Here is a 23,304-nt window from a genome sequence, read left to right on the forward strand (position 1 = left end):
GCAGGGGGTTCTGTTGCATCCCCTAGCTTGAAGTGGTTTCCATTATATACAGGGTTACAGTTTGGTTCAATGGCTTTCAGCATGCCCACTATAAAAATTGTTCCAGCACCCCTGAATACACAGCTAATCTTTTATTTTCCAAAGAAACATCAGTGCAAATTGTTATGGGTTTGACATAAACCAATAATGAGATGTCAAAAAACTAGGCTCAATCAACTTTTATTAATCAAAAATTATTAATCAAAATTAGTACAACATAATACAGAAAAGAAAAGTCAATCAATTACCAACCCATCCTGAAGACAGCAGTGCAACTGGTCAAGCTTTCTCAAGATCAGGTGCATTCCCCATCTGTATTTATACCTGACTCAAAGATTGGTTATTCAGTTTAGCAGAGAAACATTAGTATAGGACATTATTTGCTTACTCTTATCTGCTAATACACCTAATCCAGATAAACTGGAAGTTAGCAATGAAAAAAATTGCTTTCATCATTAATAGCTCTGTTTGTGAGATTCCAGTACAGTTCCATTCCTTATTTGGGGATCCACCTCTGCAGCATTAGCAATATTTGTAACTATAATTTCACAGGGAATGTTATTCCAGATCACCTTTCTTCTAACTGCAAAGTGTTCTGTTACTTTGATTCAGTTTGGTCAACAGTGCCATGAAGCAGCACAGGGCTTTGGCTGTGTTTGGTCAACAAAACGGAACATCATGGCATTTTAAATTGATTACTCTTCTTTAATTGAACAAACTCTCATTGTTGTTTCTTTGTGGGAATTTTTAAAGAATGGATAAAGCTCTCCTGAGAATGAACAATCATTAAATGTGAACAACACAGACATGTCAGTTACATTGAAAAAGGTCACCCGCCCATCTTGGTAATTAAGGTAAACTCCAATTTTCTGGGGCTTTTTCTGCACCATGACCTGGGTCCATGGATCTGTTTTTGCCCAATAATCTCTCCCACTCAGACCCAGAGCCCAGAATCCCTCTTTAGGGGATAAGGAAAGTTTTCCTTTTCTCTGTATTGATTCTTTGGCCACTCCCAGGTCCCAGTCACTGATCTTCTTAACGTCCACCTCCCAGTAGTGCTTTCCAGAAGAGAATCCTTCAAAACCCAACACACAGACAGTCGAATCAAACCTCTCTGGACTTGCTGGAACTTTTTGAGGTTGGGCTTCATGTTTCAAACTCTTCTTATCCCCAGCAATGGAGAGGTTGGGGTGGGCTGTTCCGGCATCAAGAGTGATGTCATCTGAAAAGAGAGATTGGGTTGTCAAAAGCACTGGTCTAATGTCAGTCTGAGCTGGGATAAGGGAAGTTTACAGGGTGGGCCCCATCCTGTACACCCTTCTCAGGTGGGAGTTTTCCTCAATGAAGCCTGCTTGGCAATGTTTCTGTTGTATTGAAATTCTTCAGATATATGAGAGTTGTCTGAATTTCAAACAAAACTGAAAGTGATTCTGAACTATTTGGTGGCATTCTCAAGGGGGATATAGCCAAATTCATCCAACATTTAGCAACACTGGAATTCACAAAACACTTATTCAGCTTCTGCCTAACCTTGCAGGCACATAAATTCCCTAAGCGCCTAAGTGTCCACGATTAAAGTTCCCAAGGTGCCTAAACTTTGGCAGCTGGACCTTCACTCAGCCACCTGACATTGCCCAGCAGCTTGGCACTTAACTAGGTGCAGCCCTGCCTAGCCTGATCCAGTAGATGTGTTCAGATGAGGTGAAACTCTTATATGTGCTTAAAGTTTAGTACTTGCTTAAATACCCTGCTGAACTGGGACCTTGAGAAAAAAGAAATATTAATCTTTGAACAGACAATCAGACTATAGAGAAGAAAATTACTGTGCCTGTTATGTTGGATCACTATACTTCCCCGTTGCATTCACAGTTGTACTATCAGTGTTATAATGGACTATTTTAGTAATGAAAATAATGTTTTGTCGGTTAGCTGGAGGTGTGTATTGAGAATTAGGACTCATAAATTCTATTCCCTTCTGTGACACTGACCCATTCAATGAGCTTCAAATAATTTAAACATTTTCTGTAAACTATGTATACTTTCAAACTCAATGAGGGATAGATCGGACTGGAAAGAGCTTGGAGATGATCAGAAGAAAATTGCAATAAAATGCAAATTACTGTCACATTCTCATACCTGCCATAAATCACCATGATTGCACCTGTCTTTCATCATCCCTTAATGAACATCACTCAGTATCATATTCTTTTTTTCCAACATCACCATCAATCATAAGTCAACACCACTACTAATTTTTCACCACTGTCTTCATCAGTATCAATGCCATCACAATCCCACATATTTCACTCCTGGTCACAACTACCCACCTTCATAACCCCTGACAGCATTACTCATCTTAGTATGATTAATGGAGTCACCATCACCACCTTATCTGTGCTTTTACCCTGCTCCAAATCCTGAGGCCCTGATTTAGGATTTCCTCAGTCCTTACCCACATCTCTCAGTGAGGGTTAATTCTGATTTCACATCTGTGCAAATTAGGAGTGACTTCACATAGATCCATGAAGTTACACTAGTGTGAAATTAGTACAAGATCAGAATCAGGTCCTGATATAAATGGGAGTTTTGCCTAAGTAAAGACTGTGTATAAACTGCGTATGGATCTCAAGATTTGTTCTCAGCATAAGAATATTTTATTATATATTTCTAGTTTGGTTAATGCATTAACACAATGATTTCTTAATACTGGAAGAAATGTGTATACTGTTACCTGTCTCATTACGAGCCTTTCTCCATTCTGAAATCAGAATAAGAAAGAACAGACATTGAATTAAAAGAGGCCCATACTAAAGATTTTCCTGCTTCTGGCAGTAGAATATTAAAATACACACAGAAAATGTTCCTAGAATGTACACACAGATAGATGTAGTACACCATACGTACAAGTGGGCGTTACTGAACTCCAATTGTTAGAAACCTGAGCAAGGGTCGTGTTCTGCCTAAAATCTGTCTTGCAGAGAAGCCAATGCCTCATCTCATCATGTAACCTGTCTTTTTTTGGGGTGCTGGTATGTTTTCAACTTTTTCTTACATAAACCAAACTCCCTCACACTCCCTCCACCCCTCACACACACACTGTTCAGACCACCAGATTCTCTCTAACAACAATTTGGACACTGCTATTATTATTTAATTTGTTGGTTTGGGTGCAGCAATATGCACCAAATGAGATTGGGACTAGGGCCCAAGTCCACAAAGAGACTTCCTTTCCCCTAATCTACCTAGTGAGGCTACACGAGCAGGCCCTTGACTCCTAGATCCTCAGGACACACTGGGATTGGGTTTAAGGCTGCAACCCAATCACCAATTACCCTCCCTTTTCAGGGATCTCTCAGCAGCTTGGGAGACCCCGTGATGGAGCCTGAACAATGGAGGCTATAATGAAGTAGCTTTCAAATCGCCTCTCCCTTTCATCATAGTACCTCCCCTCCAGTTGCTCCTCTTACCCACATTGGATTTGTCTATGAGCTGGAGTGCTCCCACCCTGCTACTAGATAGATTCCCAATAAGTAACATTCTCCTAACTGGGGTAGGAGCTTTATCTACAACAAAGCTGTTAAAAAGGGCACATACAAAATGCTAACTAAAATAGAACAGATTTTTCTCTCTCAGGAACAGCCTGAAAATGGGATAAAACTTGTTAACTGGTTTCAAAAATATATTAAGCAGCTCAAAGATTTTAAAATGCACAATAGCAATTGTCACACCATTGCCTACGCCTGGATGGGAAACATACTGAACTATTCACTCTGTATTTTAAAGAAGCCTTTATTGGAGTTGCAGGAACAAACCATCCCAATGTGCAGAAAGAATAGCAAATAAGACGGGTGACCACTTAGCTTAAAAAAGAAATCTTTGGTGAACTTAAACATAAAAAGGAAGTTTACAAGAAGTGGAAACTTGGACAGACGACTAGGGAGGAGTATAAAAATATTGCTTGAGCATAAAGGGGTGTAATCAGGAGCGCCAAAGCACAACTGGAGTTGCAGCTAGCAAGGAATGGTAAGGGTAACAAGAAGAGTTTCTACAGGTATGTTAGCAACAACAAGAAGGTCAGGGAAAGTGTGGGACCCTTACTGAATGGAGAGGCAACCTAGTGACAAGTGATGTGGAAAAAGCTGAAGTACTCAATGCTTTTGTTTGCCTTGGTTTTCACAAACAAGATCAGCTCCCAGACTGCTGCACTGGGCAACGCAGTATGGGGAGCAGGTGAGCAGCCCTCAGTGCTGAAAGAACAGGTTAAGGACTATTTAGAAAAGCTGGACATGCACAAGTCCATGGGGCCGGACGCAATGCATCTGAGGGTGCTGAGGGAGTTGGCTGATGTGATTGCAGAGCCATTGGCCATTATCTCTGAAAACTCGTGGGGATGGGGAAGGTCCAGGGTGACTGGAAAAACACAAATATAGTGCACATTTTTAAATAAGTGAAGAAGAAGAATCCGGGGAACTACATACTGGTCAGCCTTGCCTCAGTCCCTGGAAAAATCATGGAGCAGGTCCTCAAGGAATCCATTTTGAAGCACTTGGAGGAGAGGAAGGTGATCAGGAACAGTCAATAAGGATTCACCAAGGGCAAGTCATGCCTGACCAACCTGATTGCCTTCTATGATGAGATAACTGGCTCTGTGGATATGGGGAAAGCAGTGGATGTGATATATCTTTCTTTTGATACGGTCTCCCACAGTATTCTTGCCAGCAAGTTAAAAGTATGGATTGGATGAATGGACTATAAGGTGGATAGAAAGCTGGTTAGATTGTCGGTCTCAAAGGATAGTGATCAATGGCTCAATGTCTAGTTGCAGCTGGTATCAAGCGGAGTACCCCAGGGGTCAGTCCTGGAGCCAGTTTTGTTCAGTATCTTCATTAATGATCTGGATGATGGGATGGATTGCACCCTCAGGAAGTTCACGGATGATACCAAGCTGGGAGTAGAGGTAGATATGCTGGAGGGTAGGGATAGGGTCCAGAGTGACCTAGACAAATTGGAGGATTGGGCCAAAAGAAATCTGATAAGGTTCAACAAGGACAAGTGCAGAGTCCTGCACATGGAATGGAAGAATCCCATGCACTGCTACAGGCTGAGGACCGACTGGCTAAGCAGCAGTTCTGCAGAAAAGGATCTGGGGATTACAATGGACAAGGAGCTGGATATGAGTCAACCATGTGCCCTTGTTGCCAAGAAGGCTAATGGCATTTTGGGCTGTATTAGTAATATTGCCAGCAGATCAAGGGAAGTGATTATTCCCCTCTAGTTGGCACTGGTGAGGCCACATCTGGAGTATTGCCTCCAGTTTTGGAGGCCCCACTACAGAAAGGATGTGGACAAATTTGAGAGAGTCCAGCGGAGGGCAATGAAAATGATTAGGGTGCTGGGACACATGATTTATGAGGAGAGGCTGAGGGAACTGGGATTATTTAGTCTGCAGAAGAAAAGAGTGTGTGTGTGTGTGGGGGGGGGGGGGTTTGATAGCAACCATCAACTACCTGAAGGAGAGTTCCAAAGAAAGTGTAGCTAGGCTGTTCTCTGGAGTGGCAGATCACAGAAGAAGGAGCAATGGTCTCAAGTTGCAGCAGTAGGGGAGGTCTAGGTTGGATATTAGGAAACACTATTTCACTAGGATGGTGGTGAAGCACTGGAATGGGTTACCTAGGGAGGTGGTGGAATCTCCCTCCTTAGAGGATTTTAAGGCCCAGCTTGACAAAGCCATGGCTGGGATGATTTAGTTGGGGTTGGTCCTGCTATGAGTAGGTGGTTGGACTAGATGACCTCCTGAGGTCTCTTCCAATCCTAATCTTCTATGAGTCTATGTACACACACAAACCAACACACTTTAAGCAGTAACAGTTTCCTTATGTGTGGTGATGAAATTTGGCTCCTTGGTTTGATAGCCCCAGAAGGGGTATGTGATGGGGTTAATGCCCCACCCACTGGGTAATGGTGTTACACAAATTACCACAGCAATGTCTCTCCATACTCCCCTGTAGCCCAGGGTCAACTGAAAAGGAGAGAAATTGGGGGGGGGGGGGGCGGACCCCATCTTAGTCTGATCTCCAGACTCCCCAGCCTGCTGCGAGGTGGACCTGCCTTTGTTTGGTCCATGCATGGCTCACGTAGGGCCTTGCCTTGGGACCAGATCTGACAATCAGCTGCAGATTTGATTGCAGTCACCCCACAGGACTCGCACCTCTTCCTGGCTCAGGGGCTTCTGGGAATCCCCCATGGTGGGCCAGTCATGGTGTGTCTCAAGGCAGTACTGGGGATTTCTGGTGGCCCACAGTTCGGGCCCTCCAAGTTACCCCACACACTTCCCCCCGCTGAGTCTCTGTGCCTGTCTCTGCTCTCTCACAGTGAGCCCTGATTCCCCAGCCCCTCCTTGCAGCCCTTGTCTCTGGTGGTGGTTTCTCTCCCTTCCATGGGACTCAGCCTGGGTAGGTTTGTCCCTGTGTCATGGTGGGGCCCCGCCCCTTCACAGCCCATGGCCCCTCCCTCCTGACTGACCCCAACCCCATTCACCAGGCCCAACCAATCACCACCCCTTGCCCCAGCCACTCATTGCCCCTGGCCCTGCCCCCTCATCGGCCCTCATGCTACCTTGCTTACTGACCCTCCCCTGCTCACCAGCCCCACTCCCTCAGCAACCCTGGCCTCATCTCTTCACCACCCCTTAGCCAGTCCCCTTACCCCATCCTCCCCACCACATTTTACCCCATCCCTCCCAGAACCCTCACTGCCACTCACCCTGCCCATGCTTCCCCTTGCCCCACCCTTTGACCCATGCCTGCAGTCCTGTCTCTGGTGCTGGGTTCACTGACTTACAGAGGGCCCTGAAAGTCTGGGTCTGTCACTGTGTTATGAAGGTTTTCTTCTCTCACTGCTGACCCCCGCCAGCTCACTCGGCCACTCCCCACTCTTTCATGTGACTCTTTTCTCCCTCGCCTTCCCCCCAGCTCCTTTCCCCTGCTGCTGCTCTCACTGTCTCCTTCCCCAGCATGCACGGAGGCTGGGACCTGAGCTGGGGTCTCTGATTGGCCTGTCTGCCTGGTCAATCAGACTGACTTGGGCTGTGGAATACTTCAGAGTGGCCCTGTTTCAGAGCTCTCTGATTGGCCAGAGGTCCTCTCAATCCCAGGGACCTGACTCCTCCTTGACCCCCTCCTCTCTCCTGCCATGGGGAGAGGCCAGCCAAACAAACCCACCAAGTTTTAGTGAGGGGCCAACTATCCCCTTACAGCAACATATCACTTTTAGGCACCTAGCCATGTAATGGAATTTACAAGGCATCAGTTAGGTGCCAGCCTCCCTATTCACTGCATGGTGTAGCCTGTAATTAATAAATTAATCTATTATATGATAGTATTGGGTTAACCAATATTGCAAAGTTTAAAGCTGAAATCAAGAAACTTAAAGGCTTAGGCCTGTAAAATATTTAGCTTATCCAAATTAGACCTAAGGATTTAGGATAAGTCATATTATAAAAATGAGCACAAGTAAGTTAATAATAAATCTGTTGAGCTTGTGTCTATGTTTGTATGCGGATTTTCTGAAAAATAACTGCTGAGTTTGGATAATAATGTCTGAGGAAACCACAAACTAACTGCTGGTATCTAGGGTGTAATGTTAGAGACATCTTTAAGGTATCCACATGTTACTATGGTGATCAAGTGACATAAATGTTAGCAAGTTAAAAGAAGAAATATCCACGTGCCCTATCAGGTGAAGAGTCCCCCGAGACTATCACAGTGACACTCCCAAAGATGGACATGTGAGGTTCAAACCTATATGCATAACTTATTATGAATAGGACCTGGCAGATGGCTGGAGGTCTTCATTTCCTGACCCTCAACAGCAGCCGAACACCACTGCACTTCTTCAGGATTCCATATGAATATGAAAGAATTGGAAATACTGGTGCTGGAGACTTTGTTTTCTCTAGCCATTTCCATTTATGCAACAGTTATATTAGTTGTGGTTTTCTATATGAAAAGACTTTAATAAAGGTAGATCTGATTAAATGTGATCATTGTTTCTTGCATTCTCCTCAAGTCTCCCACAATGATGCTAGCTGACATGGTGAAGAGATAGGTGCTTAACAATGGGCTCCACAAAAGCCAGTGCACTAAGCAGGGTGCCATTTAATTGAGTGAATGAGCTATGCTAAGCCCTGGCCCCTCAGGGAGTTTTGCACCTCAGTCTGGGCTGGAGGGAGGTACCTAAGCCATATCTCACAAGAAAAGCAGCAGTGTGTGCCTATCTGCACACAAAATGGCTGGGGAGGAGGACAACCTCCCTTTTAACCTTTAGCCCAGTGGTTACAGCACTCACCCAGAATGGAGGAGACCTAGTTCTCACCCTCTGCCCGAGGTACAGTAGGGATTAGAACTTGACTTTCCCACCTCTCAATCCTAATCTCTGGGCTGAAGGTTATAAGGGAGGTCCAGAGCAGTGGCTAAAGAACACTCAGTGACTCTTCGGGTTGGGGTGGGAAGAGGAGTAATGAAGGGTTCTGTTTCTATTGTACACTTCAATTCTGAGCTGGCTCCTCAGTGGGATATTCCCATTGTGCAGAATACATCATCTTAAAGGATTCTCTAAACTGTAATCATTACCAGCAAATCCCATGGCAAATACAGAAGGCACGTAGAATTGATGCCAAGCCATGCCCCCTTTTTTTTTCTGGCCAAACACCTTGCACTAGGCCAAAAGGAGCTGATAGAGGAGCATGTATAGTGCTTGTACACCATACAAAGATTCCCTAGTGCAAGGGGAAATCGCTAGAGCTCAGTTCCATTGATCTTTGTGGACATTTGTGTAGTTAGAGCCGCATGAAGAGGCTATAACGTGGATTAGAATCTGACATTTTTTTTTTATTCAAAGAGCTACTCTTCCACAGTAGCATGCAACATTTAAAATAGATATATTTTTATCAACTCAAAATGATTTTCCCAATGACTAACACACACCATATCCTATCATGAAAAAAATAATCCCATAGAAACATTTTGCTAGCCTCCTACATACACTCAATGATAAAATTAACAGAACAGGTGGCATAGCATTATGGAATGTCCATAATTTCCAGTGATTCTGGAAAATCCGTCCTTCAGTTTTAGACCACAGAGGAAATAAATACAATTATTCTAGGGCAATAAATCAACTTGGTGTGAGAGAAACTCATCACAGTTCCCTTATGGGGTTTAAAAGAAATCTGCAAAGTAATTCACCCTCCTTAAATTGAGCAAAGGCAATGAAATGAAGAAATATCTGTTTTCATTTAAGAACATTCTTCTGAAGGATAGTAGCAGTTGAGAAATAAAAGAGAACTTACCAAGTTCATTCTGAAGTTGGTCTGCAAAAGAACAGTGTGATTTCCATTAGAAATTGGTGAACAGCCAATCATCAGCTGCCAGTTTTCTCTTTCCTACACACCATACCTGATAGATAACCCAGATCTAGTAACAGTTCAGAATCTTGCATTCCATAACTAACCACAAAAAAAAGGACCTGTGTTCGCACATAACTGAAGACTCACCCAGTGACTCCTTTTTACCAATTCCCCTCTCCCAGCCACTCATTACTACACACCTTATCGGCTACAGCTTAAACCCTCAGTGTTTTGAAGAAACCACTGGGGTACCAACAAATACAAGTAAATGGTGTTAAGGAGGAGTAATGAAAGGTTCTGTTTGCATCCTATCTTCCAATTCTGAGCTTTTTCTGCAGTGGGATATTTCAATTGTGACCAATACAACAGCTTGAAAGATCTTCTAAACTGTTTTGCTTACCAATAGATACCTGGAGTAGTGCAGAAAACAGATTGTATGAATGTGGAGCCATGCCCAGGGCTGGTGTAACCACTAGGTGAACTAGGCGGCCGCCTAGTGTGCCAAGATTTGGGGGCACCAAAAAGCGGTGCCCCAAAATTTGGCACCACTACAGTGGAGTCACATCTTATGCGGGGGTTCGGTTCTAAGGTCAGCGTGTAAGAGGAAAATTGCATATAGTGAAAATTACCATAGGTACAGTACACAGAGTATACACTGTATACACTAGAATAGGGGTCCTCAACCTACAGCATGCGTGCCAAAAGTGGCACGTGAGCCGATTTTTTTTTTAATGGCAGGCTGTGGGTCCTGGCCACAGCTGAGCCCATTGCCAGCCTGGGGTTCCGTTCACTCAGCCGGCAGCAGGCTGAATGGGCCGGTGGCCGGGACCCCGGCTGGCAGGAGCCGGCAGACAGAACCCCACACAGCTGGGGTTCCATCTGCCGGCTCCTGCCAGCTGGGGTCCCGGCTGCCAGCCCCGCTCAGCCCACTGCCAGCCGGGGTCCCAGCTGCTGGCCCCGCTCAGCCCACTGCTGGCCTGGGGTTCCGATCACCAAGGCCGACAGGAGGCTGAGCAGAGCCGCCAGCTGGGACCGTGGATAGCAGCGGGCTGAGGTCCCAGCTGCCGGCCCCGCTCAGCCCACTGCCGGCTGAGTGAACGGAACCCCAGGCTGGCAGCGGGATCAGCGGCGGCCGGGACCCGCAGCCTGCCATTAAAAAAAATCGGCTCGCGTGCCACCTTTGGCATGCGTGCCGTAGGTTGAGGACCCCTGTTCTAGTGTGTACTGTGTGTACTGTACTTTATGGGGATTTTCACTATACGCAATTCTCCTCTTACGCACTGACCTTAGAACCTAACCCGCGTGTAAGATGTGACTCCACTGTATTCACTTTTGAAAGTTTATAATAAGCGATGCTCTGGGGGGAGGGGAGAGGGCGCAAGGTAGAAGTTTTGCCTAAGGCGCATAATATCCTTGCACCAGCCCTGACCATGCCCCCCCTTTTCGGGACAAACACCTTGCACTGGGCCAGAAGGAGGTGATATAGGAGCATGTATAGTGCCTGTACACCAAACAAAGGTTCCCCAGTGCAAGGGGAAACCCCTAGAGCTCAGATCCATTGATGTTGGGGACATTCATGTAGTTAGAGCAGCATGAAGAAGTTGCAGTGTGGCTCAGAATCTGACAGAAAGCATTTTTTTAATTCAAAGAGCTACTATTCCACAATAAGAAGAACAGGAGTACTTGTGGCACCTTAGAGACTAACAAATTTATTAGAGCATAAGCTTTCGTGGACTACAGCCCACTTCTTCGGGTGCATCCACGAAAGCTTATGCTCTAATAAATTTGTTAGTCTCTAAGGTGCCACAAGTACTCCTGTTCTTCTTTTTGCGGATACAGACTAACACGGCTGCTACTCTGAAACTATTCCACAATAGTGTGCTATTCTTAAAATAGATATAATTTTATCAACTCAATGTGATTTCCCCAATTACTAACACACACCATATCATGAAAGAAAATTATACGATGAAAATATTAACCCCATAGTAAATTTTTGCTAGCCTCCTACATACACTTAAAGACAAAATCAACAGAAGTGGAGGCGTGGCATTATTGTATGTCTATATAGTATAGTTATTCTGAAAATCACTCTTTCAATTTTAGACAAGAGAGAAAATAAATAAGAATATTCTCGCATGATGAATCATTTTTTATGAGAGAAAGTCATCACAGTTCTATTATGGGATTAAAAAGTAACCTGCTTAGATTGAGCAAAGGCAATGATATGAAAAATTATCTGCTTTGATTTATTACTATTATTCTGAAGGATAGTAGCAGGTGAGAAATCAAAGAACTTACGAAGTTTGGTCTGGAGTTGGTCTGTAAAAGAACAGTGCGATTTCCATTAGAACAGCAAATCATCAGCTACCAGTTTTCTCTTTCCTACACCCACACCTGATCCATCATCCAGATCTAGTAACAATTCAGAATAATACAGGCTGCTACTCTGAAACCTGTCAGAATAATACAAGTCTCTCAATATGCTATTCATGCTGTAGCATCCAAATGTAAAGGAATGGACAGATTCCCTGCACTCCTGTACTTCCTATGTGACATTCAGGGTAGGTCTCCATAGCAGCTGGGAGATGTGATTTCCAGCTTGGGTGGATGCAACAACTCTGCTTCAGTTTCTACATAAGAATAGCAGTGAGTCCACACTGTACAGTGGCTATGTCTTGGGCTATCAGCCCAAGTATGTACCCAGAGGAATGGGAGGAACTGTACGTGGGTGGTTAGCCTGAACTTCTGCCTCTGTCACTATGTCCACAATGCTATTTTTAGCTCACTAGCTTGAGCAAGAAAATTGACAGGATCCCCATCTTCAGCTGTGTGGGGTTTTTCTTTTTCAAATTTAAAGAGAGAGACAGACATCCAAATTGAGGACAATTTTTTTGAGGTCAGTGAGATGAATACAGGGTACATTGATGGTTCTTAATTTCACACAGCCTGCTTTTTGCGTGAGTGAAACTGTTCACAAACCAATCCTCATTTTCCCATTATGTTCTGGAGATATGAAACATTAGAGTCAAATCGGGCATGTTACAAATTTCAGCTGATAGTGATTACCACCACTTTTCTTTAGAGTGTGGATATGGTCACTAAGCAGTTAAAAATGAGGGGTGAGAAGCTGAAAACCCAAATTTAACCTGATGTAACTTGCTCTCCAGCACTAAGAAATCCAACGATAACTCAACTGTTTGAGGGATGACACAGAACAAAGTACACCAATGATGTGACCTGAGATGGGAGGGAGCTAGATCTATGTATATAATATCTTAAAAATGAAAAGATAGCCTTGAGAACAGATTCTATCTACATTTTTATATGGCATTCATTGTTATATCATCTCATAGGCGGAGAAATGAGATGACTAAAACAGAGACTGGGAAAGAGAACATGACACATAGATAGCAAGATTAAAGGAGAATGATGAAAGAAACATTGGAATGTGAGAAAAAGTAAAAAAAAAATGTAGAAAAAAATAACAATCATTTAAACTAAGTAAATTGGAAAGACCTGTTCAGAGTCTAAGATGAGCTCCTTTTTGCTGTTGCACATCTCAAAGTAAATTTTCAATAGTGTACACGGATTGTTAGTGTGTAATTTGAGACGTCCTGTGTCCAGACAACCTATATCTCCGGTTGACTTAATTTGGAGTTTTGGGAGCTCACTCATCTGAAAATCAGGGGAAAGGTGTCTGAAGTGGGAGATGCCCAACAAACGGTAAGTATAACAAAAAAATGTGATCCCTAGGCAGTAAAAAACATTTCTGAGCTAAGAGAGGTGGGTGGAATAATACAAATTCCAAGAAATAAATTATTATTTTTGTCAGTTGTAGAGGTTTTCTTTTTTTTTTTCTTTCTGTTTATTTATACTTTTGTTTATTTCATTTTATTTTATTTGGGTGAAACCAATGGGCAATCCCATATCTACCATATTTTTCCCTCAGTGTTTCTGACAAACAAATCAGTGTTTCAGGATTCACAAATAGGCTACACTCAGCCTCAGATAAGCACAAATAGCACCTATGGAAATTAGCAGAGATGGTCACAGGGTTACTTGGAACAGAATTGTTCTTTCCTTTAAAAATGGATAGAGGATGTAAGTGCTCTTCTCAGCTCAAGATCCTCCTACATACACAGAAAAGCCATGTCTAACCAGGGCCACTGGTTACAGCACTCACCCAGGATGTGGGCAACCCAGTTCTTACCCTATATCTGTAATGGATCAGAGATTGGAACCTGGGTTTCCCACCTCTCACCTGAGTGCCCTAATCACTGGGCTCAAGATTGTATTGGCAGTCCGGAGCTGTGGCTAAAGAACTCTCAGTGAAACTTTGTGTGTGGGGAGGAGGACTAATGAAAATCCTAGAGCTCAGATCCATTGATTTTTGGGGACATTTGTGTAGTTAGTGCAGCATGAAGAAGATGAAATGTGGCTCATAATCTGACATTATAGAGTGCAACACTTAAAATAGATATAATTTTATCAACTCAAAATGATTTCCCCAATTACTAACACACACCATATCATGAAAATAAAAATACACCATGAAAATATTAACCCCATAGAAAATTTCTGCCAGCCTCCTACATACAGTCAAAGATAAAATCAACAGAAGAATTATCTGCTTTGATTTATAACATTATTCTGAAGGATAGTAGCAGGTGAGAAATCAAAGAGAACTTACGAAGTTCGGTCTGGAGTTGGTCTGCAAAAAAAAACTGTGATTTCAATTACAAATTCGGGAACAGGTGTTACCTTACTTCATTAAGGGAGCTGTCCCTGCAGAGTTCTCCAATCATCAACTGCCATTTTTCTCTTTCATCTCCTTTCCTACAAACCACTCTTGAATCATCTCCCGGATCTACTAACTACTCAGAGTCTTGCATTTCAGAACTAAACAAAGCAAAGGCCCTGTGATCTCACAAAACTGGAGAACCAGCCCACACCCCACTGACTCCTCTTTACGCATGTTCTTCTCCCAACCACCCATTACCACAGAATGCTTATTGACAAAGGCTTAAACATGGAGTTTGTTTAAGGTATTATAGTGATACCCAAAATCTACCAGTAATTTGTGCTCAGTCTGATTAACACTAAACTCAAAATGCAAAGTAAACCTAATGTTCTGTTTCTTAAGCTTGTCAGAAAAACATAAACATAATTTTTCTTTCAAAATAATGTAAGTCTTTCAATATGAAAATTTGCTGTAGATCCCAAACTAAAGTAATGCATAGATTCCCTACACTCCTGTACTTCCTTTGTGACACTCAGGGTACTTCTACATAGAATCATAGAACACCAGGGTTAGAACGGACCACAAGGATCATCTAGTTAACCCTGGCCATGATGCAGGATTGGTTTTGTTTAAAGCATTCGAGACAGATGACTATCCAGCCTCCTTTTGAAAACTTCCAGTGAAGGAGCTTCCATGACTTCTCTGGACATTTTATCCCATTGTCCTACTGTTCTTACAATTGTTTTCCATCTTTTATATGGCAGACTTAAGTGGCTAGGCAGCAGTTCTGAAGAAAAGGACCTGGGGGTTACATTGGACAAGAAGCTGGATATGAGTCAACAGTGTGCCCTTGTCGCCAAGAAGACTAATGGCATTTGTGGCTTTATAAGTAGGAGCATTGCCAACAGATTGATGGATGTGTTCATTCCCCTCTATTCGGCATTGGTGAGGACTCATTTGGAGTACTGTGTCCAGTTTTGAGCCCCACACTACAAGAAGGATGTGGAAAAATTTGAAAGAGTCCAGCGGAGGGCAACAAAAATGATTAGGGGGCTTGAGCACAGGAATTATGAGGAGAGGCTGAGAGAACTGGGATTATTTAGTCTGCAGAAAAGAAGAATGAGGGGAGATTTGATAGCTGCTTTCAACTAACTGAAAGGGGGTTCCAAAGAGGATGGATCTAGACTGTTCTCAGTGGTAGCAGATGACAGAACAAGGAGTAATGATCTCAAATTGCAGTTGGGGAGGTTTAGGTTGGATATTAAAAACAAACTTTTTCACTAGGAGGGTGGTGAAGCACTGGAATGGGTTACCTAGGGAGGTGGTGGAATCTCCTTCCTTAGTGGTTTTTAAGATCAGGCTTGCCAAAGCCCTGGCTGGGATGATTTAGTTGGGGATTGGTCTTGCTTTGAGCAGGGGGTTGGACTAGATGACCTCCTGAGGTCCCTTCCAACCCTGATATTCTATGATTTGAAGACTGCTATCCTTTCCCCTCTTCATCTCCTCTTTTCCAAACTATACATACCCAGTTCCTTCACCCTTTGCTCCCTTTGTAGCACTTTTCATTTGTCTTTGTTGAATTTCATTTTGTTGTCTATATCCCAGTTCTCCAATTATCCAGATCCCTCTGAATTTTAGCTCTGTCCTCCAAAGTGTTTGAAACCCTCCTAGCTTTGTGTCATCTGCAAAGTTGATCAGTATGCTCTATATTTGTACATCCACATCTTTAATAAAGATGTTAAATAACACTGGACCCAGAACAGATCCCTGTGGAACTCGACTTGGGATCTCCTTCCACTCATTCCATTAATACACTTTGTGATTGTTTAATCAATTATTTATCCACTTAATGGTCATTTCTACTTGTCAGAATGTCATGTGGGACTGTGTCAAAAGCCTTGCTAAAGCCCTGGTAGATTATGTCCACCATATTTCCCCTATCCATAAAACCAGTTACCCCGTCAAAAAAGAAACCAAACTGGTTTGGCATGATTTATTCTTAGTAAATCCATGCTTGGTGCTAGTGGTTACTCCTTCATCCTCCAGGTATTAGCAAATTAAATATTTTATACATTGCTCTAATATCTTCCCAGGTATCAATGTCAGGCTGACTGTTCTATAGTTACCCAGCTCTTCCTTTCCTCCCTTTTTAAATATGGGCACTAACTTATCCCTTCTCCAGTTTTCTGGGACCTCTCCTGTCATCCTTGAACTTACAAATATTATTACCAGTGGCTTTGAGATTTCTTCAGCTAATTCCTTCAGCATCCTGGGGTGAGTAGCATCAGACCCTGCTGACTTGAATTCATTCAAATTAGTCAGAATATCTCTAATGTGTTCTTTACTTATCCTGATCTGCATTCCTTCCCCTTTATTATCTATGGTAACTTCGCTAGTCACCAGGTCACATGTCATTTTTGTGTGTGAAAATTGAAGCAAAGAAGGTGTTGAACAGTGCCACCTTCTTATAATTTTCTGTTACCAGCTCACCTTCTTCATTGAGCAATGGACTCATATCATCCCTGAATTTTCTTTTTTAGCTGACGTATTTGAAAACCCCCTTCTTGTTGTTGCTAACATTTCTTGCCAGCTATCTCCCATTCCTGGCCTTGACTTTCCTGATCTTGTCCCTACTCACTTGCGCTATTCCCATGTATACTTCCTGGGTGACTTGCCCCTCCTTCCATTTCCTGTGTGTATCCCTTTTAGTTTTTAGAGAGCTAAAAAGCTCCTTGTGCTGCCACATTGGTCTCCTTTGGCTCTTCTCTGAATCGGAATAGCTTGATATTGAGCCTCTGGTATTACATCATTTAACAACTGCCAGTCCTCCTTTGACTCCTTTTCTTTCTAATTGGTCTCTGCATGGGACCTTGACTACTATTTTTCTGAATTTGTTGAAATCTGCATAGTAGTTGGGAGGTGTGATTTCCAGCTTCAGTGTATGTACACATGACAGGTCTGCTTGAGGTTGTGCCTAAAAACAGCTGTGTGGCCACAGTGACCCAGGGGAGTGAATGAGCCCTCTGACCAAGTACATACCAATGGGGTTGGGCAGCATTTTAATTGGGTGTCTAACCTGAGCCACTGCCTCCTCCATGATGCCCACACTTCAATTTTTAGTGAGCTCTGTCAAGAAAGATAATTAGCTAATTACATTAATTCACTTCCTGGGTTGTGTGGGTTTTTCTTCCACACATTTAAAGAGAGAGCCATCTGAATCAGGGATGATTTTTTTTTAAGGACAGTGAGATGAATACTTTAATTTCAGCACAAAGTCTGCTTCTGTGTGAGTGAATTTGTTCACAAATCAATTGCAACTTACTCAATGTCTCCTGGAGATCACCCAGGAAACAAGAAAAAAAGGTTAGAATCAAAGCAGCCATGTTTACAAATTCAGCTGAAAATGACTAACCCCCTTTTCTATGGAGTGTGAATATAGTTACTGAGCAGTTAAAAATTAGGTGTGAGAAGCTTAAAGCCCAAATTTAGCTTGATGTAACTTTCTCTGCAGCACTATTAAATCCAGAATTAAGGCAAGTGCTTAAGACGTGACACAAGACAAAGTACACCAAATATTTGACCTAGGGTGTGAGGGATATCCATATCTGTATCTATATCTAATATCTTAATAATGAAAAGATAGCCTTAAAACAGATTATATCTAGATTTTTTTTATACTCCATCCATTGTTATATTGTGTCATAAGATGAGAAATTAGAAGACTAAAACAGACTGGGAGAAAGAGAATATAGCACATAGATAGAAAGATTAAAAGGAAATGATGAAGAAAATATTTGGAATGTGAGAAAAAAAGTAAAAAATGTTAGTAAACATTAACAGAAATATTATAATTAAGTACAGTGGAAAAATTTATTCAGAGTCTAAGATGAGCTCCTTTTTGCTGTTGTCCATCTGTAGCGGGGTAGACACCCACTCCTGCCCTGGAGGGTTTGAAACCAGCCCTGAAAGAGGGCTGCAGGGGTTAAAAGCAGCCCTGCAGAGGGCTGCAGCTCTAAAAACTGGGCTGATTGGGGAAGCAGCTGCAGCTGGGCCACGCCCCAATCAGGCCCCAGCTGGCCTGTATAAAAAGGCTGGGAGCCAGGAGCTCAGGAGTCTCTCTGTGTTCAGAGAGAGAAGGGCCTGGCTGCAGGGAGCTTTACCAGACCCCTAGATTGGGAGCAGGGCTGGGGAAGGGCCAGAGGAGCTGGGAGCTCTGGCATAGGAAAGCCCCAGGCTGCGGGCCTGGCAAGGCCTAGTAGGTGTAGGGTTGCAGGGGGCAGCCCATGGGTAGGCAGAGGCAGCAGGTCTGAACCCCTTTGCCTATGATGAGTGGCTGATACTGCAGTCTGCCCCAGTGAACGGGGGCTAGATGGATATTGGGCAGTAGCCAAGACTGAGGTGAAGTGGGGATAGTGGGTGGGGGTTTCCTGGGGAGGGGGAGACCCAGAACTGAGGGGTGTACTGCCATGGGCAGCACCCCAGACAACAGGGCACTGGGTCCGGGAGGGACATGGGGGGCCAAGCAGTGGCAAGGCGGATCACCAGCCTGCAGGGGGTGCTCCAGAATGCTGGAAGAGCTAATTCCCGAGACGACCAGCAGGAGGCGCCACAGGGGTGAGTCCGCTCCTCTACACCAGCTAGGAATTAAATTTTCAGTAGCGGCTACTGATTGTCAGTGTGTAATATGAAACCTTTTGTGTTCAGAGAACCTGTATCTCCTGTTGTATTAATCTGGAGTCATGAATGCTCAGAAGGTCTGAAAATGATGCCCCAGTCTGAAGCTGGCAAGTACCAATAGCAAATAAAAAAAATGTGATCCCTAGGCAGTAGAAGACATATGTGAGCTGAGGGAGAAGGAAGGAAGAAGGCAAAGTTCAAGAAATAAATATATATATATATTTGCCATTATGACATTTTCCCTTATCATTTTATTTATTTCATTTATGTGAAACTATGAGACAGCCCCATAAATACTTACAATCTTTTCCCTGGAGTGTTTCTGAAAATCAATATTTGAGAATTCAGAAAAGAGGCCAAACTCTCTCTTGAATAAGCACAAATGGCTCTGATGAAAGTCAGTGGAAATGCACAGAGAATTAGTTGAAACAGAATTGTTCTTTTCTTCAAAAAATGGAGAAAGTATGTAACTGCTGTTCTCCGCTAAATGCCTTCCTACTCAGACACAGAAGGCATCTCTAACCAGGACTAGGCACATTCTCCATGGAGAGCATAGTCCCTGCTCATGTTTAGCACCTCTGTAGTTGTTCAAAAGTGAATACAGTATGGTGGGCCAAAGACTTCTCCACACCAGTCAATGAAGCTGGGAAAGGCAAGAATTTGAGAACTCCCTGAACTCCCTGCATATGTGGCAAACATGCTGCTGCAGCATGGATCCTTCAGAACAAATGATGGATTTGCAACACCTCATGTGTTTTATGCCTACATTTTTCAATACGGTTGAAATCTGAGTATTAACTATGAAGCTCAGGAGACAAAACTTATAGGAAAATTAATGTTGTGGGTATTCCTTATAGATTGTGTCAATATTCCAGAAGCCACATAACAAAATAACATACCTCAGATACACTGAAGAGTTTTATACTTTTTACACTCAATTTTTTTTCCTGGTCTGCAGTATAAAGAAATGACCAGAATGGTTTTAGCATACCTATTATTTACTTTTCAAAACCAGAAGAACTAATAATATGTTTAATTATTCTAGATTCTAGAGAATGCCAACAAGGCAGGGTTTAATGGTTTTCTTTCCTTATCTTCCTAATTTGTGAGATGGCAGATTGGTCAGAAATTACCTTAGAATCGTAGACAATTAGGTTTGGAAGAGATCTCAGGAGGTCATCTAGTCCAACCTCCTGCTCAAAGCAGGACCAACACCAACTAAATTATCCCAGCCAGGGCTCTGTCAAGCTGGGCCTTAAAACTTCTAAGGATGGAGATTCCACCACCTCTCAAGGTAACCCATTCCAGTGCTTCACCACCCTACTACTGAAATAATGTTTCCTAATATCCAACCTAGTCGTCCCCCACTGCAACTTGAGACCATTGCTCCTTGTTCTGTCATCTGCCACCACTGAGAACAGCTTGAGCTCCATCCCCTTTGAACCCCCCTTCAGGTAGTTGAAGGCTGCTATCAAATCCCCCCTCACTCTTCTCTTCTACAGACTAAACAAGCCTAGTTTCCTCAGCCTCTCCTCGTAAGTCATGTTCCCCAGCCCCCTGATTATTTTTGTTGCCCTCCACTGGACTTACATTTTCATTTAATTATTGACTCTTAAACATCATAGTAAAACTTTATAGAAAACTTCTGAATCATGTAATTATATTACTAATTATTCAAATCTTTGAGAGAAATAGATGTGGTAGGAGAGTGAGGATTCCATTATAAATTAGAATTAGTATTAGAGTTGTGACTGAACCAAAACAGGTGGTTTTTGAAATCTGAACCCTGAGATAGATCCATATATTGAAAATGGTCTCATCATGATAATAACATGGACAAAGATCCTGGATCCAAGCCCAAACGAACTACAGCATATACATTCTTTTAAAAAATTGCCTTTCAACCGGAAATTTGAGATACTTAGAAGCCTCAGATATACTTGACATGTTTTCTAAGCTTCATGAACCAGATACTTTTCGTGGAAGAAGATTAAACTCTGCAGACCTAACAAATGTAGTCTTTAAGCATTTTAAACTAAAGAGGTAAAGACAATCACTGAGTATTATTATTGTTTATTTGTATAACACGAACATCTAGAACAATGCAATCAATGCCCTGCTGTTCAAGATGCTCTCCATACAGATAGTAAGAGGAAGTCTTTGGCCCTAGAGCTCCCAGTTTCCATAAACAAGGCAGACACGGGGTGGGAAAATGAAAGGACTATTACTCTAATTTCATAGGTGTCAGTAAATTGTCAGCTCTCCCATCAATTCTCACTGAATTAAGTGGGAGTCGAGGACACTCAGTCTCTCACAGGGTCAGGCCCAAAGAATGACTCCTCTCTCTTCAAAGAAAGAATTTGGTAAGATATCATATGCATGGTAACAAAGTGATGTAAGAAATGGTTTTCCACTTTTCCCTAATTGTTGTTCTTTGGGATGTGTTGCACATGTCATTGAATCATAGAACCATAGGGTTAAAAAGGACTGCAAGGGTCATCTAGTCTAACCCCCTGCCAAAATGCAGAATTTGTTGTGTCTAAACCATCCAAGACAGATGGCTATGCAGCTCCTTTTTGAAAAATCTCCAATGAAGGAGCTTCCACAACCTCCTTAGGCAGCCTGTTCCATTGTCCTACTGTTCTTACAGCAAGCCTTCACATCTAAGAACAAAGACTCAAAAAGAGTAGACCTGTTCGATCATAAATGTTATTCCTTCGGGGACCTACAACTCAGGATCACAATCCAGTAGGCACCCCTGAGTCAATATGGCTACGTGAACTGGGGAACATTGCTAAATTCTAGGACAAATTATTCAAGGATTGCAAGCAAACGCTTCTTTGTGCCTTCCCTCCAATTCCTTTGCTCCCCAGAGTCATATCCAAAATAAAAAAGGATCATGCTTGTCTTATCCTTATAGCACTGGTGTGGTCTCTTCAATACTGGTACTCAACTCTGCTGATTTTGTTGACAGAACATTCTCTACCCCTCCCATTGAATTCAAACTCAATACTGAAACAAAAGAAATTGTTCCAAAGGAGAAAAAAAGAAGAAGAAAAGTCAAAGAAAAACAGAAACCTAACACTAAGTTATATAAGCAACTACCCAACAACAAACAATAATTAAGCACAATTATTTACAATGAGTGAGGAAGGCACTTGAATAAACATATGTGAAGTCGCTCCATGAACCATCACTGGCAGTAAGAAGGAACTGAGGAGGTCCAAGGTGGCTCTGGCCTCTTATACTCGCACATAGTAAGAGTATGCTCAAGCCACCCTGACAGGTACCACTGAGGGGAAAAAAATCTCCAGCATCTCTGCACGAGGTGCACACACACATGTACAGTAGAATCAATATGTGCAATCACTCAAAGAAGAATCCACCTTTTTAAAATTAATAGATTAATAGAATCTAAAGCCAGAAGACACCTGTATAACAACAAAGGCCATATAACTTCCCAGAAATAATTCCTTGAGCAGATCATTTAGAAAAACATCCAATCTTCATTTAAAAATTGTCAGTGATTGAGAATCTCTCATCACCCTTGGTAAATTGTTGCAATGGTTCATTACCCTCAGTGTAAAAATGTATGCCTTATTTCCAGCCTGAATTTCCCTACCTTCAACTTCCAGCCATTGGGTCATGTTACACCTTGCTCTGCTAGATTGAAGAGCCCAGTATTAAATATTTATTTTCCACGTAGCTACTTATAGAAAATCAAGCCACCTCTTACCCTTTGCTTTGTTAAGCCAAATAGACCGAGCTCCTTGTGTCTATCACTATTTCATTTTTTTGTTGTGGTTCTTGATAAGTCCCCAGTCCTGTAAATAAATGCACATGTGCAGATGTTTGACTGACTGGATCCTCACTGATGTCAGTGGGGATTTGTGTAGACAAAAGTGTCCACCTTCACAGACCCACTTGCAAGACTGGGGTATAAGATTATAGAAGTATAAGATCATACTGAATGCATTAGAATAAGTTTTAGGCATTTTTTTTTACTCCTGTAATGTCAACCACTGCCCCATAATAAGGAGAATTAAGCCCTTCCAATTAAATAGTTTAGTCATAATTTACTCATCTAGAGTTGAAATTAATCAATATTATTACTATTATTGATATTAATATTATGATTTAGCTATCTAAATAGCAGTTAGGTCTAATTCTTCTCTCACATACTCCTGTTTTCTATTGATGTAACTAGTGACTTCTAAGCAGCGTACTCTGTGACAGATATCAGGAACACAACTGTAAATTGGGTGCCAGTCATGATTTACAGGCCTATATAGATTTCAAGTTGACACTATTTCCTCAGCTGGGTCTCTTGATTCCCACTCCAGCACACTTTCCTATGAGCTGCAGGCATTTTAATGGGTGAAACAGTCAAAGGAAGAAGATGATTTTTACTAGAACCTGAATTTCCATGCCTTGTAAT

General features: G+C 42.5%; 1 protein-coding gene across 5 annotated transcripts in view; it reads right to left on the minus strand.

Annotated features, from left to right (window-relative positions):
• Nucleotides 1-203: 203 nt before the first annotated feature.
• The window catches only part of LOC128826533 (butyrophilin subfamily 3 member A1-like), a 113,673-nt gene continuing 90,572 nt past the window's right edge, over nt 204-23,304 (minus strand). For 4 of the 5 annotated variants that reach the window (XM_054009862.1, XM_054009860.1, XM_054009864.1 and 1 more), the window contains 6 exons: nt 19,168-19,188; nt 14,139-14,159; nt 11,747-11,767; nt 9,389-9,409; nt 2,771-2,797; nt 204-1,261 (listed from right to left, as the gene is read on the minus strand). In XM_054009862.1, coding sequence (XP_053865837.1) covers nt 735-1,261; nt 2,771-2,797; nt 9,389-9,409; nt 11,747-11,767; nt 14,139-14,159; nt 19,168-19,188 — 638 coding nt within the window. In that variant the 3' untranslated portion in view covers nt 204-734. The remainder of the gene's footprint in view (nt 1,262-2,770; nt 2,798-9,388; nt 9,410-11,746; nt 11,768-14,138; nt 14,160-19,167; nt 19,189-23,304) is intronic. The other variant, XM_054009861.1, reaches the window with a different exon arrangement.

Source organism: Malaclemys terrapin, chromosome 20, assembly GCF_027887155.1.
Source record: "Malaclemys terrapin pileata isolate rMalTer1 chromosome 20, rMalTer1.hap1, whole genome shotgun sequence".
Classification (NCBI taxonomy): domain Eukaryota; kingdom Metazoa; phylum Chordata; order Testudines; family Emydidae; genus Malaclemys; species Malaclemys terrapin.